This window comes from Pseudonaja textilis, chromosome 2 (assembly GCF_049901715.1).
Source record: "Pseudonaja textilis isolate UNSWEBS1 chromosome 2, rPseTex1.2, whole genome shotgun sequence".
NCBI lineage: Eukaryota > Metazoa > Chordata > Lepidosauria > Squamata > Elapidae > Pseudonaja > Pseudonaja textilis.
Window position 1 is genome coordinate 232,837,824 of NC_141991.1, and position 16,528 is coordinate 232,854,351.

General features: G+C 41.3%; 1 protein-coding gene across 1 annotated transcript in view; it reads right to left on the reverse strand.

Moving 5' to 3' along the window:
* Window positions 1–2,376: 2,376 nt before the first annotated feature.
* Window positions 2,377–16,528, reverse strand: part of NDUFS4 (NADH:ubiquinone oxidoreductase subunit S4) — a 47,791-nt gene continuing 33,639 nt past the window's right edge. Inside the window, exons 3-5 of the mRNA XM_026716517.2 lie at window positions 14,881–15,053; window positions 5,398–5,471; window positions 2,377–2,591 (exon numbers count right to left, since the gene is read on the reverse strand). Of these exons, the coding sequence (XP_026572302.1) occupies window positions 2,488–2,591; window positions 5,398–5,471; window positions 14,881–15,053 (351 nt within the window). The 3' untranslated portion in view covers window positions 2,377–2,487. The remainder of the gene's footprint in view (window positions 2,592–5,397; window positions 5,472–14,880; window positions 15,054–16,528) is intronic.

The window sequence follows — 16,528 nt, forward strand, 5'->3', positions numbered from 1 at the left end:
TTGTTTTGTATTAAGAGACATGGTGGCTCAGTGGTTAGAATGCAGTACTGCAGGCTACTTCTGTTGACTGCCGGCTGCCTGAAGTTTGGCAATTCGATTCTCACCAGCTCAAGGTTCACTCAGCCTTCCATCCTTTCGAGGTCGGTGAAATGAGGACTCAGATTGTTGGGGGCAATAGGCTGACTATGTAAACTGCTTAAAGAGGGCTGCAAAGCACTGTGAAGCGGTATAAATTCTATTGCTATTTCAAAGTAAATAGGTTGATTAATTTTTAGCTGATAGTAAATTTTGGTAGGTTGATATGCAACCAATATCTCATTTCTAATAATGCCACATAGTTCCACAAATATTTCATATCAAGCAATTCCTATAAAGAAATTAAAGGAAAGAACTTGACGTGACAGATCTAGCATGTGCAAGTGATGTTGTTACCTAACATTTAGGATGTTATCTAGTTTGGGTAATGAAACATTTGCAAGAAAACAACCAAGTTCAGAGAGGATCCTTCACTTCAACTCTGAGCTACAAATATTCTCCTTTATTAGAACTTGATGTTGATCTAAATTTGGATTTTTTTTTCTTCCCTATACCAATACCTTGAAGAAATTTCATTTGCAATTTCACTGAAAAGGTAGAGTTGTCTAAAATTGCTCATTAATACCTGAAATGTAATCATAATGCCATAAAGCTGCAAACCTTTAGATGATATGATTTAAATAGCTTTCAAAATTCGGAACCTTAAAAGAAGGAAATCTGCTTTTTCTCTAAGTTTGTCAATAGCACACAAGGAGTTTTATGGGAATTTTTTTCCTCTTGCAAATAAAGTTTGTTTAAATCTTTAATTTGACAAATGTAGAAACCATACCCGGTGTGTGATTCTTTCCAGTTTGAGATTGATGTGGATCACATGTGAGCTATTTAGGTGTCTAATGCAGGTAGTCCTTTACTTACAACAGTTCATTTAGTGACCATGCAAAGTTACAATGGCACTGGAAAAAGTGACTTATGATGATTTTTCATTTATGACTTTTGCAGCATCCAAGGTTGACTCAGCCTTCCTCAAGACTGACTCAGCCTTCCTCAAGACTGACTCAGCCTTCTGTCCTTCCGAAGTCAGTGAAATGAGGACCCAGATTGTTGGGGGCAATAGGCTGACTCTGTAAACTGCTTAGAAAGAGCTGTAAAACACTGTGAAGCGGTATAAAAGTTTAAGTGCTATTACTATCCCCATAATCACATGATCAAAATTCAGATACTTGGCAATTTATGACTGTTGCTGTGTCTCAAGGTCATGTAATCAACTTTTGTAATTTTCGGACAAGTCAAGTCAATGGGGAAATCGGATTCACTCAACAACTGTTACTAACGTATCAACAGCAGTTATTCACTTAACAACTGTGGCAAGAAAGGTTGTAAAATGGGACAAAATTCACTTAACAAATGTCTCACTTAACAAGAGAAATCTGGGGCTCTATTGTGGTCATTAAGTTGAGGACTACCTGTATTTGTAAATATTCAGCTGAATTCATTATGTTTGCAAGTAAGTTGGCTGCCTTTGTATTACAAAAGTTTTTATTACAGACTTTATTACAGATATGATTTGATTTTAGGGATTACAAGAGGCACTGCCTTCTTCCTGGTGTTCAGCATGACAACTAAGGCTTTGGCCCCAATTTTGAGGAGGAGCAGGAAAAGTCATAACTAATTTCCCCAAATCCGTTCTTCCAGATTTGAAGTGCCAGAAGGCTGTAGTGGCGCTTATTCCTTGAGAAAGAAGCTGCTGAATTTTACAAAAGCCATTTGTTGCAATTCTGTAAATGTCATGGTCTTGTATTTTGGTGCCTGCACTTGATGCTACACTGAGAAGCAACACTGGCCACTGTCTCTCTGAGAAGTGCTGGAAGAAAGCAGTGATATTTTTGACTTAGTTGCAGAGAACTTTCCAAAACACCCTTAGCAATTCTTGACTGGAAAAGATGTTGCAATATTTACAACAGGGTGGTAGGATGTATCCTTTCCTCTTGTACTAATGGAACACAGAGTTTTACTTGGATCCTGATAGGTTTTCTCACTTACACATGCCTTCAAGTTCTGAATATAAAATCTTAAGGTAGAATGGCCAGAAGAATGTAAATTTGGGGGTGTGTATGTATGTATATATATGAATAGATATTGAATTATAAAATTATTCAAAAGCCAAGGCTTGGTCTTTAATGCTATGGCTCATTTCAAACATTCCTTTTAATGAATTCCACGTACAGCAATTTCCTAGAGGTATGAACACCCCAAATCTCCTCTCTAAATATAGGGAAGTTTGTAACAGGTTCAATTGGAGACATCAAAAACATTTTAAATAGACACCACAAGATGCATGAGTAGTTTAAAGGTCAAATTTATTAGGAGATTAAGAGATGTATTATACATGGACTATAAATACAGCACAGCTGACTTTATTCACAGTCAGATGCAGAGACAACCAATGCCAACCTATTTTGTGGACACCCTTGTTCTTTTGTTCCAAGAAAAGTTTGCGCCATAAGACTTGGATTTAGGTTTTGGAATCCTCTGCTCTTGAACATCATAGCTCCAGCCTAGGAAAAAACATGTTGAGAATTCTAAACAACACACATATAGCTGATAATACTGAGCAAGTGCAACACAAACAAAAGCAAGTTCAAGCTTTTAAGAGCTAACAGAGAAGAAATACCAACATATTTGATATACAATATGCAATTACTAGTTTATTCTATTGCAAAAGGCAGTGAACAATAATCCTTTAAGACAGATATGTCTTAAATGTGACCTACACCTGTTCCCAGGTTTGTCAGATCTCAGGCACTGTATGTTCCAACTTTCACCACTCCTGTTGATGGACCAGGACTGACAGTTGACACATGAAGGTCTGTAATCTTATGCATTCACACCTCTCTATCAGATGTCAAGCCAAGTTTTGGAAATATGCCTGGTAGCAGAGTACCCCAATGCCACAAGGAAGCAAGAAGGACAAAGAGGTGAGCTTTGGAGAATTTAGAATGTGATCCTGAATTCAGAATCAGCTGCTTCACATAACAGGAATCTTGCTAATTTTTCCATAGCTTCACATTTAAAACAAATGAAATTGCCTGATATAATAATTTTTAAAGAGTTGTTTTCCAGCTATAAACCTTATTCCGATTATATTTCTTTGTCACATTCAGAAAATGGATTTGCATGATGATAACCATACAGAGGCAGAAAGGAATGGGCAGTCTGAGACAGAGACATGGGATCAAGGAAGGATAAATGTGATTAATAGACTATTCACATCCCAGTAAAAGTATAATACTGACACTCTGCATTCGTTTCTGAGAAAGCCACCTTTCTCAGGGAATGGGAATGAGAGAGGATATGATATCAATCTTTTTTTTTATTTTATTCTCTTTTATATGCAAGACATAACCTAGAGAAACTTCACAGTTTCAGACCTATATTTTTTTGAGGAACAGCTAACTCCTTTCTATGAAAAACAAACAAAAACAGTCTTGAGTCAGAAGAAAGTATTTCAGAATATATCAACATGGCAACTGTTTAATATGATTATTAATTGTATGCATAAAATATCTCCTACTTGGATCTCTTTAAATCTTTTGGCCTATATACTGTCAACATTATGTGTTATTAGGAATAATTTAAAGAAAATTTGTTCTGAAGTAAATATATATTAAACAAGAAGGCAAACCTAGGTTAGGCGCCTAGGGATAATTTCAACTTTTGACTCTAATTCAGGAATGAAACTGAATTTAATAACTGCATGTTTGCAGAGTGTTAGTAACAAGCACATAAAGAATCACAGGGTTTGGCATCATTTGATCTGCCTGAGAATCTCTGCACTCATGGGGCCTAATCATGGAATAAGTGAGACTTGTAAACCTAGATAAAGATGCCCTGGCACAGGCAGATGGTAAAACATCTCTCACTTGCATTCACTGGAATTAGGCCAATGTTCTTAGTTCTCACTTTAGCAAACTGATTTTCTTGTCAAATATTTGTAGGAAATGAGATAAAGTAAAATGTAGAGATTTAGTTTAACACCAACATTTATGGGATATGAATGCTTTATAAGAAGTACTCCCTAAAAGTTCTCAGTCTATTTAAGATGTCAGGCGTAACATATTCAATATGTTTTAGTTAAGAGAATTGCTAAATCAACATTTTGGGTCCTGCAAAATGAAGGCAGATGACCCCCAGTTTAGATTTTGATCCAATGGCTGATCTTCTCACTAAAAGCAACAATATTAATTACAAATATTCATTATGCACAGATCAAATTACTTATTAAGTATCTGTTTCTTGGTGCTGGTTTTAATCTCTAAAGCCAAAATGGCTTTCTACCTGCAGGGCCATTTAGTACCAATGAATCCTACCATACCCAGACACACCCCTTCCCCATGAACTCATTAGGGATACTAAGGCTCCTCCCTCCAAAGATGTCGGGACAGTAAGAAATGTGTTTCTCAATACTAGTACTATGGCACAGCCATCCTGCCTATCTTGGTAAAATTGTGTCATAATTTGATGAAGACAATGTTGGATACAAAACCCCCATGATACCAAGCACCACAGCTTGGTATCAATAAAGGTAAAGATTTCCCTTTTCCAGTTGTGTCTAATTTTATGGGGTGCTCATCTCCATTTCTTAAGTGTTTTTCCAGACATTTCTATGATCATGTGGACAGCATGACTATACACCAAGGGGGAACAGAACACTGTTACCTCCCACTGAAGTGATACTGATTTATCTACTCACATTTGAAAGCATTTGTATGCTTTCAAACTGCTAAGTGTACAGGAGTTGGGCAAGTAATGGGAGCTCACCCTGTCATGTGGCATTCAGGTTCAAACCTGGGCTGTCAGCTTTCCAGATGACAAGCTCAGCATTTTTAACCGCTGAACCACCGCACCCTCTTTTGGTATCAATATCCCAGGATAAATCATATACAAGTGAAAAATCTGCCTAGGATGTTTGCAAGGTAAGACTCCAATCACTCTTTGCCAAGTTAGCCAACCAGAGTAAGGATGGCTGAGAAAACGGGAGTGACATGGGTCTAGGAAGGGACACCTGAATAATTTTTACTATTGATGAGGTTCAATATTTTTTATTATTAACGATATCTAGTTTTCATCCAAATTTCAATTTCAAACAATATAAGATAATGTTAATATTTGAATGTTCTATAGCAGTTCCTGTTGTGCATCACTATTTATACTAGTACTGCTACCCACTCAACAGAACACATCTGCCAAGATGAAATTTCAGTCCCATGCCACTGTCACTTTTTTCTGCTAGTAGCTCAAACTCCCCCTCTCATTCAATAAGCATGCACTCATCGATTGTACTCTGATTGCTGCTGTACATACCATTTTTTTCAGCAAATGCAATAGCATCTTCTTTTGTAGAGAAAGTTAGTTGCATATTGGACAGAGGATCCGCTCTGTAATAAAACATTATGGAAATTACATAATTACATAATGGAAATTGCAGGTAAAACATTTAAAAGTTGCACTATGATTTCAGAAAAACTATTAAGATCCATCTGTTTCTTCTAGTGCCAAAGTGGCACAGTCATGGCTCTGGCCTAAAGGAAATCCTCTTCCTATAAATTATCTTTGTATCTCTGAGAGAAAAGGCACACAAAGTTTCAACAGTCGCAAAGGTGCTTCTCTAAAAGACAACTGGACCAAAGATTCAAGACCTGAAGAAGCTTCTTGGATGAGAAGTGAAACATTTTCAAGGAAAAATAAACAAGAAAGTCCAACTGCCTTTCGAAAAAGCACTTTGGGTACAACCATGACCTGGATGACTGAGAATCTCCATAGAAAGTTTCAACAGAGATTCTTAATGGCAGACACAATAGTAAGATGCCACGTAGGGCTTTAATGAACACTCTGAATGGAGTTGGGAAATCAATGGGCAAACCCTCTGCTTCTGAAACTGAGTGGTAAAATTCACCAGTAAAATTCTAACAATCATATTCTATACCCTTTGAAGCCTCACAATATATTGCAATAATGCTGATGGATAGTTCTTAAACATCTCAATATCTAGATCAGGTAAGTCAAACTCATGGCCTATATGTCAGATGCATCACGTGCTGGCCACGCCCACCCCTGGTTTAGCGAAGGGGGGAAAAGTCGCGATAAATCACATGACAACAATGTGACGCCACGAGCTTGACACCCCTGATCTAGACCATTACGAAATAGCAAAAATGGGTAAAAGTATTTGGGTCTGTAATAACAGTACTAATGCTGACATACTGGGATCTTGAGGACAATCCTGTCCAGAATAGAAGTATTATCAACTCCACAAATACAAAAACTGTTAGCTCACAGCACTGTCATCTTCTTAGAGTTCAGCTTCTGTTTATTTGCTACCATCTAGCTCATTGTCAAATCAGCAAGCTTCACGGCCTCACCTGACTCATAAGGCAAGGGGAAAGTGTCATCATATGCTGATCACATTTAACTCCAAATCCCTGGATGACCACATCCAGTAGTTTCGGAGAGTTGCTAAAGAAAAACAACAGATGGTACAGAATAGAATGGAAGCTTGTGGGCACAATACAAGCATGCCTCAGCCCTGGCTGGAAATCCCACAGATTTTTAAAACACAGATCTGGCTAGAACAACCACACAACCTTGCATGCATTCTTTTATCTATTTAAATTTAAATCATATTCTCTATCCAAGAATTGAGACAAATTGCTGGTGCCTGCTTCTAATTCTGAAGTTTCACTACATCTTATGGTGGGTTAGAAATGCAATTTATTACGCCAGAAAAAAAAAGAAACAAAAATAATCTAATTTTTCTGTGTGCATTCTGATTTTTGATTTCTAAGGAGGAGGAGGCTGAACCACAAAAGGGCCAAGAATTCTTAGCCTTCCATTTTCTGAGTAAGCCAAACATCCAAACCCACAGTCCAGCCTGAAATGTTAAACATGTGCTTACTTAATTTTTCAGAATATCTCTTTCATGAATAACATCACCACAGTCACTAAAATAGAACTTCTAGTACTACCAAGGGAAGCATGATGAATTCTTAGAATTTATGAGACTAAATCTGTTACAGCAGCTCTGAAATTATATAAAATGTGTCTCAAGGTCATAAAAGTGTGCAATTGCTTCCTCGCAAAAAGTCCTTTCAATCTGCAACTAAATCTTCATAAAATCTGCAGTACTTTCTTCAGTGATGGAGAACTAACTTTCTGACTTTAGAAAGCAAGGAGATAGGTGACAGACAAAGACAGATTCTAAACCGAACAGTGTCTTTCATTGAGCCTTTGATATAAAATTTAATGAATTATTAAAGCACTATGGAGATACTATCACATGGTATTATGCAACAAAAATGCATCCACTCTCACAATGAGGTAATTTTGAGCTAGGAATCTAGGCAGTTATAATACAAGTGGGAAAGTTTTGTTTTTTACCGATGTCCAAAATCCCTTTCCGCTGCACTAAGAGAAATCAAGATTGATTTGTTTTCTTAAGGAAGACACAAATCTACCTAATAGAGGAAAATAAGGTAAACCAAGAATGTTCCCAAAGAATTTGCTTCAGCCAGTATCTAAAGTGACATAGTCCCCAAAGAAGAGGCAGCCTAATTCTAAAAGTAAAAGAGTCAAGGAACCTGGGCAATTACTTTAAGAACCTAGCTCAAATATTAGCTAAGCTGGAAGCATCCCTACAGATACATATCGGCTTGTCACATCTGTTTGCAACTTTTAGCAATGCTTTCACTGGAATGCATTCTCTATCTGACTGAATTTATAAGATGAGGGGGGTTTATCATGTTTATCCAGTCTACAGATAAACCAAAAATTTGCTGGAGTATAAGGATTGTTTCACAGACATTGCTTTGTCAAATGCAAATCAGATCCTGCAAATTACCACACAATCAGTGCTTTATCTATAATTAGTAAATTATTATCTTTCATTGTAATTTATTTAATTGTTGTGAATTGCCCAGTTTCTGGGCTAAGATTCATTAGGCTATAGTAAATAAAGATGACTGTTTTGGCCTCTCATTTCTTTATCAGTAAAATTTAATCTAGCTTTTTTTTTCCGTTCTGAAGCATTTTCTCATAGGTGCAGAGTCTGCTTTTTCAAATCAACTGAGTGTTGATCAATTGATTGGACAGGAACTGACGCACCAGGTTGTGGCTGGAGCCTGATGTAATGGGCTGAGAGAGAGAGGGCGCTGGTACTTACCTGATACACCCGTTCTCTTTGAGCTGTGAAGAACATCCAGTAGTGGGAGGTGCTTCAGTCTCTGCATGTCTAGGCTGGGCTTAATTTGTGGAACGCTCCTCCTCCTCCACGGTACTCCTCCCCAGCATTCCCCAGTTTTGGAGAAGACGAGAGAAAAAACCGCCCTTGTTCTCAATGCCCTAACAACTCGTTGGCCAAAAAAGGACCCCACCAGACAGAAAAAAGGGTGGGGCTGGATGCTCTTCACAGCTCAAAGAGAACGGGCGTGTCAGGTAAGTACCAACGCCCTTTCTCCCATGAGCTGTTCAGAGCATCCAGTAGTGGGACATACCAAAGCTTGGCCTGTCCTAGAGGAGGGACTCCATCTGGTCTGGAATCTCCTCCTGGTCCCTGTGGACCCGTTGCAGAACTCTTCTGCCAAAGGAGGCCTCAGCGGATGCAAACACATCTATTTTATAATGCCTAATGAATGGCGATGGAGAGGCCCAGATTGTGGCTATTGGTGCCTGTGTGGCCCACGCTGCTGATGTTGCGGCGCTCCTTGTTGAATGAGCTGTTATGCCCCTGTGCACCTGTAGGGATTGAGTCTGATACGTTTTCGCTATCGCAGCCCATAGCCAACGGCCTATTGTAGAAAGTGAGACCTTGCATCCCTGAGTGTTGGGCTGAAAAGACACAAATAAGGCTTCCGTTTTTCTGAAAGCCGCTGTGCAGTTGATATATATTTGCAATGCTCGCCTCACATCAAGACTATGCCATTGTAGTTCCAACCCTTGGGATGGTCTGGGACAAAAATTAGGAAGTATCAGCTCTTGTGCCCTATAAAAAACTGAGTTAATTTGGGGTATAAATGTAGGATCAGGACGAAGAACCACCCGGTCAGAATGGAAAACACAAAGATCTTGTCTGATAGACAAAGCTGCAATCTCTGAAATACGACGAGCAGAAGTGATTGCTACAAGGAAAACTACTTTATACGTCAGAAATTGGAGACTTGACAATTTCAAGGGTTCGAAAGGGCCCTTAGTGAGTGCGACGAGGACCTTGTTAAGGTCCCAGGTGGGATAACAGTGTACCTGGAGGCCGTAAATTTGTGGCTCCTTGAAGGAAACTCCGTATGCATGGATGATGGGAAAGAGATAGTAGACCTTCACAAGTGAGAACTGACGCCAAGGCCGCCACCTGTCTTTTCAACGTATTAGGTGATAATCCCTTGTCAAGTCCCTCTTGCAAGAACTCTAGGATTTGAGTCACAGATGGAGAGATGGGATCAATTCGAGACTCGGTACACCATTTGCAGAAACTGGACCATGTGGCATTGTAAATGCGAGTTGTTGAGGAGCGTCTGGCGGCTTGGATGGTGGCAAAAACTCTGTTGGAAAACTTTTCGCTCTTCAGACAACTCCGCTCAACCTCCAGATGGTCAGGTGCAACCATTGAGGGTCTGGATGTTGAAGGGGTTAGTGAGACCTTGGCTGGCAGAATTCTCCATGGTGTTGATACGGATAGACTGCGAAGGTCTGCAAACCATGGCCGTCTGGGCCAGTAAGGAGCTACTAGAAGTAGTTCCGCCCTCTCGTCCAGCAGTTTCTGCATGACCTTGGGAACCAGTGGAAGTGGCGGGAATGCATACAGAAGTCCCGGGGGCCAACGACAGCAGAGTGAATTGAAGTTCTCCACTCCTTGCGAGGGGTACCTGGAAAAAAATCTCGGGAGCTGAGCGTTGAGGGGGGAAGCGAACAGGTCCACCATCAGCTGTCCAAATGTCCTGACCGCCTTTTGAAACAGGGTCAGATGGAGGTGCCACTCTGATTGATCGATCATGGCCCTGCTCAGCCAGTCTGCCTATGTATTCGACAGACCCGAAATGTGCTCTGCTCTGATGGAAAGTAGGTTGCTCTCTGCCCAACGACACAAGTGCTCCGCTTCTCGCATGAGATGTTTCGACTGTGTGCCCCCGTTTGTTTATGTGAGCTTTGGCTGTTATGTTGTCAGTCAATATTAGTATGTGCTGATTGCGTACCTGTGGAAGGAAGCTGCGGAGAGCCAGGTGTACTGCTCAAAGCTCCAGCCAGTTTATGGTGCACGACTGTTCTATGGCGGACCAGCGGTCTTGGGTTGTGAGCGATTGAACGTGTGCTCCCCATCCAAACAGGCTGGCATCGGTGGTGATGGTAAGTCTGTGTGGCTCTTTGAAGAGGTAGCCTCTGTTGATGACTGGTCTGGTCCACCAGAGGAGAGATATGAGGACCTTTGATGGTACCCTGACCTTGTATTTGGAGTTGCTTCAGCCGGAGCACTGGTACGGGAGCAGGAACCACTGGAGGGATCTAGTGTGGAGCCGGGCCCAAGGGATGATAGAAATACATGAGATCATCTTGCCTAACAATTTTGATAGTTCCTCTAGGGACACCCTCTTAAGACCCCCGATCTCCTTGATTAATTGCTGAATGCTATTTAGTCTATCTGGTGACAGGTAAACTTTGCCTTCCACCGTATCCATGACTGCCCCCAGATGGGTTAACCGAGTCGATGGTGTTAAATGACTCTTTTTCCAATTTATTGAGAACCCGTGTTGTTGTAGGGATTGTAATGTGTTCTGAGTATCTTTGACTGCTTGATGAGCGGAAGATGACAAAATCAAGATGTCATCAAGATAACACTGGAGTCGTATGGGGATATCACGGAGATGAGCAGCTAGCACTGTGAGAACCTTCAGGAAGGTCCTTGGGGCAGAAGCTAGTCCAAAAGGAAGGTCCACATATTCAAAATGGTGGTTATTATAACAGAATCTCAGAAATTTATAGTGGGAAGGCCAAATAGCAATATGTAGGTACGTCTCTGTCAGGTCTATGGATGTGAGGACGTCACCCTTTCTGATGCCAAGTAAGATAGATTGCAGGGTGTGCATTTTAAACTTGCGATATACTAAGAAACAGTTGAGATGTTTCAGATCCAATATTGCTCTCCACCCCCCTGAACTTTTGGGAACAACAAAAAGATGTGAATAGAAACCTCACCCTCATTGGTTGGTGGCTACTGGCTGGACGGCTCATATGTCCAGTAGGTGTTGGATAGCTGTTTCCATGAGATTACGTTTAACTGGATCTCTGGAGAGAGGGCATGACATGAAAAATCCGGGGGAGTGGATTGAAACGCCAGCACAAGTCCAAATCTAATCATGTCTCTGACCCAGGAATCGGAGGTTGAGGAGTCCCATTGGTCCGCAAATAATTTAAGGTGTCCGCCAATGGGGGTCGGGTCCAGGGAGTTATCTTGGACACTGAAAGGACCTGTTTCCTGTCCCCGAAAGGATCTCTTGGATTGACCACCCCTTCTGCTCCTATTCCCGAAGTCGGACCTGTCTGGCTGCTGCCCTGGTCTGAATGATGGGCGTCTCTTGTATCTGGGTGAGGGTTTCTAGAATCTGACTTCCGAAAAATGGAAGGAAGAATTTTCTTTTTGTTTCGGGTTTCAATTAGTAGCGGAACAAGGGAAGGGCCAAACAGTCCGTCTCCCACAATTGGGGATGAAGCCAGCTTGCATTTATGCTTAAAGTTCGCTTGCCAATGTTTTAACCATAGTAAGCGTCACGCTGTGACATGTGAAGTGATGGCCCTGGCTGAAAACTTGACTGCATACGTTGCGACAGCTGAGAATTCAGCAGCTGCTATAAGATTAGCAATATCTTGGTGCGCTCTAAGGTTGGAATTAGGGACATGTTCCCGTAAGAGGCGGAGCCGTCTGAGAGAAGAACGGGTGAAGGAGGCAGCCGTGGCTGCTCTGATGGCCCACGGGTCAGACTGATGGGCTCTGCGTAGGGCTAGCTCGGCCTGTTTTTCCTCCGGCTTTAATGCCTCCAGCGCATCACTGGGAATGAAGGAGGATGCTAATCCCACTATAGGTTCATCTACCTCGGGAGTATTCAATAATTTTTGAGAAATCAGGGGCCAAATTGAAATATTTCCTGTCATATCTAGTGGGGGCTGGGTACACCGCTGCAGAGGCCCACTGTTTCTGTACCAGGTCCGAAAACATGGGAGGAACTGGGATCACCTCTGCTTCGACTACTGGTTGGTTGAAAATTAGATCTTCTGGTCCTTCTTCTGAAGGAGTTGGAGTGGTAGAAGGGGTCGACTTGTTTAGGCATGCAATATTTTTTGCCTTAAACAAGAGAGATCTGAAAAGTTGTGGGCGGAATAAGCCTGTAAAAACAGGTTGGTCAGGAACAAGGCCCTCATCCTCAGACATTCCCTTTCTAAGGGGTCTGCTTTTGACAGGGGCTCGCTGTCATATTGATCCTGATTCAATCTCTTCCATTTGATCAATTTGATCCACTTCTTCCTCCTCCTCCTCAGTCGGCCCTTGGAGGGGGACCTCCCCTTGTAAATGTACCTGGGTATAGTGCTGCTGCGACCTGGTCAATGACCTCAGCAATTGGGAATCATGATCGGTGATCACAGGATATCCCCTGGTCATAACTGCGTGTTGAAGACCTGCTGAGATTCCCTGGCGGATTGCCAGCTCCACCCAGGCCTTCATCTCTCTGGAACTTCCTCTGGAAGAATGTCGTCCTGATGAAGACCGTCAGCCGTCAGAGTGAATGTAGCTTTGGGAGCCCTTCACATGGTCGGTGTCCCAGATACTTGGGCCTGTTGGCCTTGGGGAGCCAAGCTGCGCCTGGATGAGAGGGAGAGATCTAGGGGAGGAGGAGGGTGGGAAGAGGTAGGCGGACCTGGACTGGAGGAGGGGAAGTCCTGTGAGACCTTGTGCGCCTCCCGTGTGCACTTATGTGTTTTTGTAAAGCTTTATGGCGCCTGATGGCATCCCTTTCTGAAATTTTAGAATTCCCTTTAGCCTGCTTAGGTTTGGCTTTGACCTTCAAGAATGAGGTCCAAGAGCTGCTACCATCTGCCATTTCGACTGAAGTTGGAATTGCAGTATGCTTGTTATACAATGCAATATTGTGAAAGCGTTTGGCACGCCCAGGGGCCTGATCTGAGGACAGACCGGTTGCCCTGATGATGTTTTTATTGCCCCCTTTCCTCTTTTTTTTTTTTTGGAATAATACCTATCTATAATGAGTTGTATCTCAGTAATAATATTTTATTAATATTAAAATATTATACCAAAGAGAAAATTATTATTATTGTTGTTGTTGTTATTATTGTATTATTATATGACCACTAATATATATATATATATATGTATATGTATATGTATATGTATATGTATATGTATATGAATATTAATTAAGTGGTACGATGTTACGTGCTGAGAAACCAAACAGCCAAATTGAGAATGCCTAAAGGCCCAGATTGATAAGGGTAGAGGCCTTCAACAGTTTCCCTGCCTAGGCGGACACAGGCCTAGGTGCTCGTTGTTGTGCCGCTGGGTTGATTGGGCTGTGAGGGTTAAGCCAACAATTTAACTGTAAGAATAGCCTCGAATGTAGAAAAAAACCAAGACGAGGGTATAATGGTCCTCAGTGTTCCTGAAGGGAACCTCTGCTCAGAACAGAGTTACCTCACACAGCATGAAATGGAATACAGACGCGCGGCCACAAGGTCTTGTAAGAAAAGATGGCCTCCGGACGTTAATCTTTTGGCGCGCTCCCCAGCAGCAAACTCCCGCCATGTGAAGGAATAGCCTCCGATGGCTTTTCCTATAAGGCTAAGCGGCGGGGAAGGGTGGAAGGCACTAAGCATTTGAATCCTCCACCCCAAGTGGTGTTCAGAGGGGGAAGGAAGGCGATATGACCCTGTTGGGAGCAAAGAGCTCATGCTGCTGTTCGGGTAAAAGAAACCTTGTGGCAATCTGTCGGAATGGCAGCGGTAGAAAGATCGGTTGTGGGGAGCGGGCGCAGAGCAGCACCGAAGCCTCCCGCCGCTTTGGGGCGCGAATTGGCACTTCCCTGTAATGCGAGCAATCTCTGTAATGTGAGCCAACATCAAGAGATCGCAATGCGATTAGAAGGCTAAAGGATTCTAAAGACAAGCTGATTAACTTTCAAACATGCTTGCAAGGAAAGAATTTTTCCTATTTCGGCCAAGGAAGAATCACAAGCACTGCCTATCTCTCACAAGGCTGAGCCAAAACTGGGGAATGCTGGGGAGGAGTACCGTGGAGGAGGAGCGTTCCACAAATTAAGCCCAGCCTAGACATGCAGAGACTGAAGCACCTCCCATTACTGGATGCTCTGAACAGCTCATGGGAGAATGACTGGTCCTAAGTTACCCAGATGGCTTTCATGCCTAAAACGGGACTAGAACTCACAGTTTCCTGGTTTCTAGCCTGATGCTTTAATCACTGGACAAAACTGATTCTTACGTAATGGAGCTAATAACAACAATTTGATCTTGTCTGACTCTTAGAATTTTCATGGCCTACTTACTGCAACTCCACATGGTCATTTCTGCATTCGACCACCAGAGACTCTGTTTCTCGAGTGTGAGAATCACTCCAATTTCACACTTAGAAGTTAATTAAAAATTCCTGAATCAAAAAAAAATTATCCCTGGCAAAAACATAATTTTATTAGCACTTTTAAAATCTAACCATGCTTGGTAAATGTCTGTATTAGTTGATCAAATAATAAACTTTGAACATGCTAACTATTTTATACTTACGAAGATGCCCAACCCATCAATGGGTTTTCCCAGCGCTCTCTTGTATCAAATTCCATTTTCCATTTTTTTGTGTTATTAACACCAGCTTGCATGGCATTACGGGCTGGAACAAAAATGTACGCTTTTCTTGTTTTAATATGCTCCTCTGGAACACCAGTTAGAGGGGTAATGTCCTATGAAAACAAGAAAGAAGACATAAACAAGTACATTTTTTAAAATGCCAATGATCTATACTTTGGAGAAAGTCAGTTTTCATTGAGAAAATTCATTCATTGAGAGGAATGAAATACGGCGTTTCCAAATCTGTTCATCATTCATGTATAGGTTAACAAATGTTCAAGAATCTTTTATGCATCTTACATAATCTTTCTGGAATTACAAATTTTCACTAAACAGAAAATATTTAAACCTCAGGCATGCCACGGTACCTTTGCAATGCACTGCTGTAAACATTTCTTTTGTAGTATTTAGGCTAAAACATATAGCTCTGTGTGGCGCCCCAGAAGTCTTAATGAAGCTTAACACCACGCATTTATCTCAGTGCCATGACTAAGCAGTTTTGCAATACACGTAGTCACATTACATGTAGTCCTTGTTCCACCACCTTGTTGTGGCTGTTCACAGTTACAATTGTGATGACTCCAAATTCTATATTTTGCCTTCAAGTTCTACACCATACTTGACTTATATTTTGAATCTACAGCTTTTGGTACCACCCAGTTGAATGAAGAATTCTGGAAAGCAAAAAAGCTTGCAGATTTTTGTGCGATTTTGCTGATTGGATTGGAAGTATCAACTAATGTTTAGAGGCTAGTTTTAGTTCTTATAGGCCAACACAACTATTTCTGGTTTTAGCTAGTAATATACTGCATGAATGGAACTGCAGTGATATGATTAAAGCTCAATAAGCCAGACATTTTGCATAGGTTTGAAGCAAGCCCTTGGTGATACAAAAGGTATTCTCTATAATTTGAATCCTAATCTTCTAACATCTGTTGACAAAAGCTCAGATTATCAAATGCTTCCTCCCAAAATGACCACATTAACCTAGCAGGGTAATTCAAAACTACCACCTACTTTAGATTTTTGCCTGCACAATGCCAATGGGAATGGCTTGGACTTCTTTCTTCTGCCTGTCTCCAAAACAAAGGCTGATCTGATCCAAGTCCAACTCTTGGCAGACAGAGGTAATCCAAACCAGTGATGACATGACTTAAATTTAAGGAGGCAAACAAATTTAAATAGCACACTGGGATTTTAAAAAATAAGCCTCCAGCTACCAACCTCAGTGTATCTGCTGTCAAAGACTTTAAAAACTGCTCTCAGCAGACCATTCCTGGAAAAGGGGAGGCATGTCTTCCACTTCCCCCTCCCCTTTTTGTTCCACTTTATAAAATCAACTCCAAGAGATCAGTCACAATAGCCAAGTGTGAAATGTTTGTCTTGCATTTAGAACTGGGGGGGGGGGGACCCACAGGAAATTACAACAACACGGAAAAGCTGAGCTCAGACTACCTAAAGCAAACTGTCAAAATATTTTAACAATTTAATCATAAATGTTTTCTTTGAGTCCAAATAGTGTTTATATTAAATTCCAGACTAGTCAAAATATGAAGACACACCAATTATTTAGTCAAAACGTTGCAAC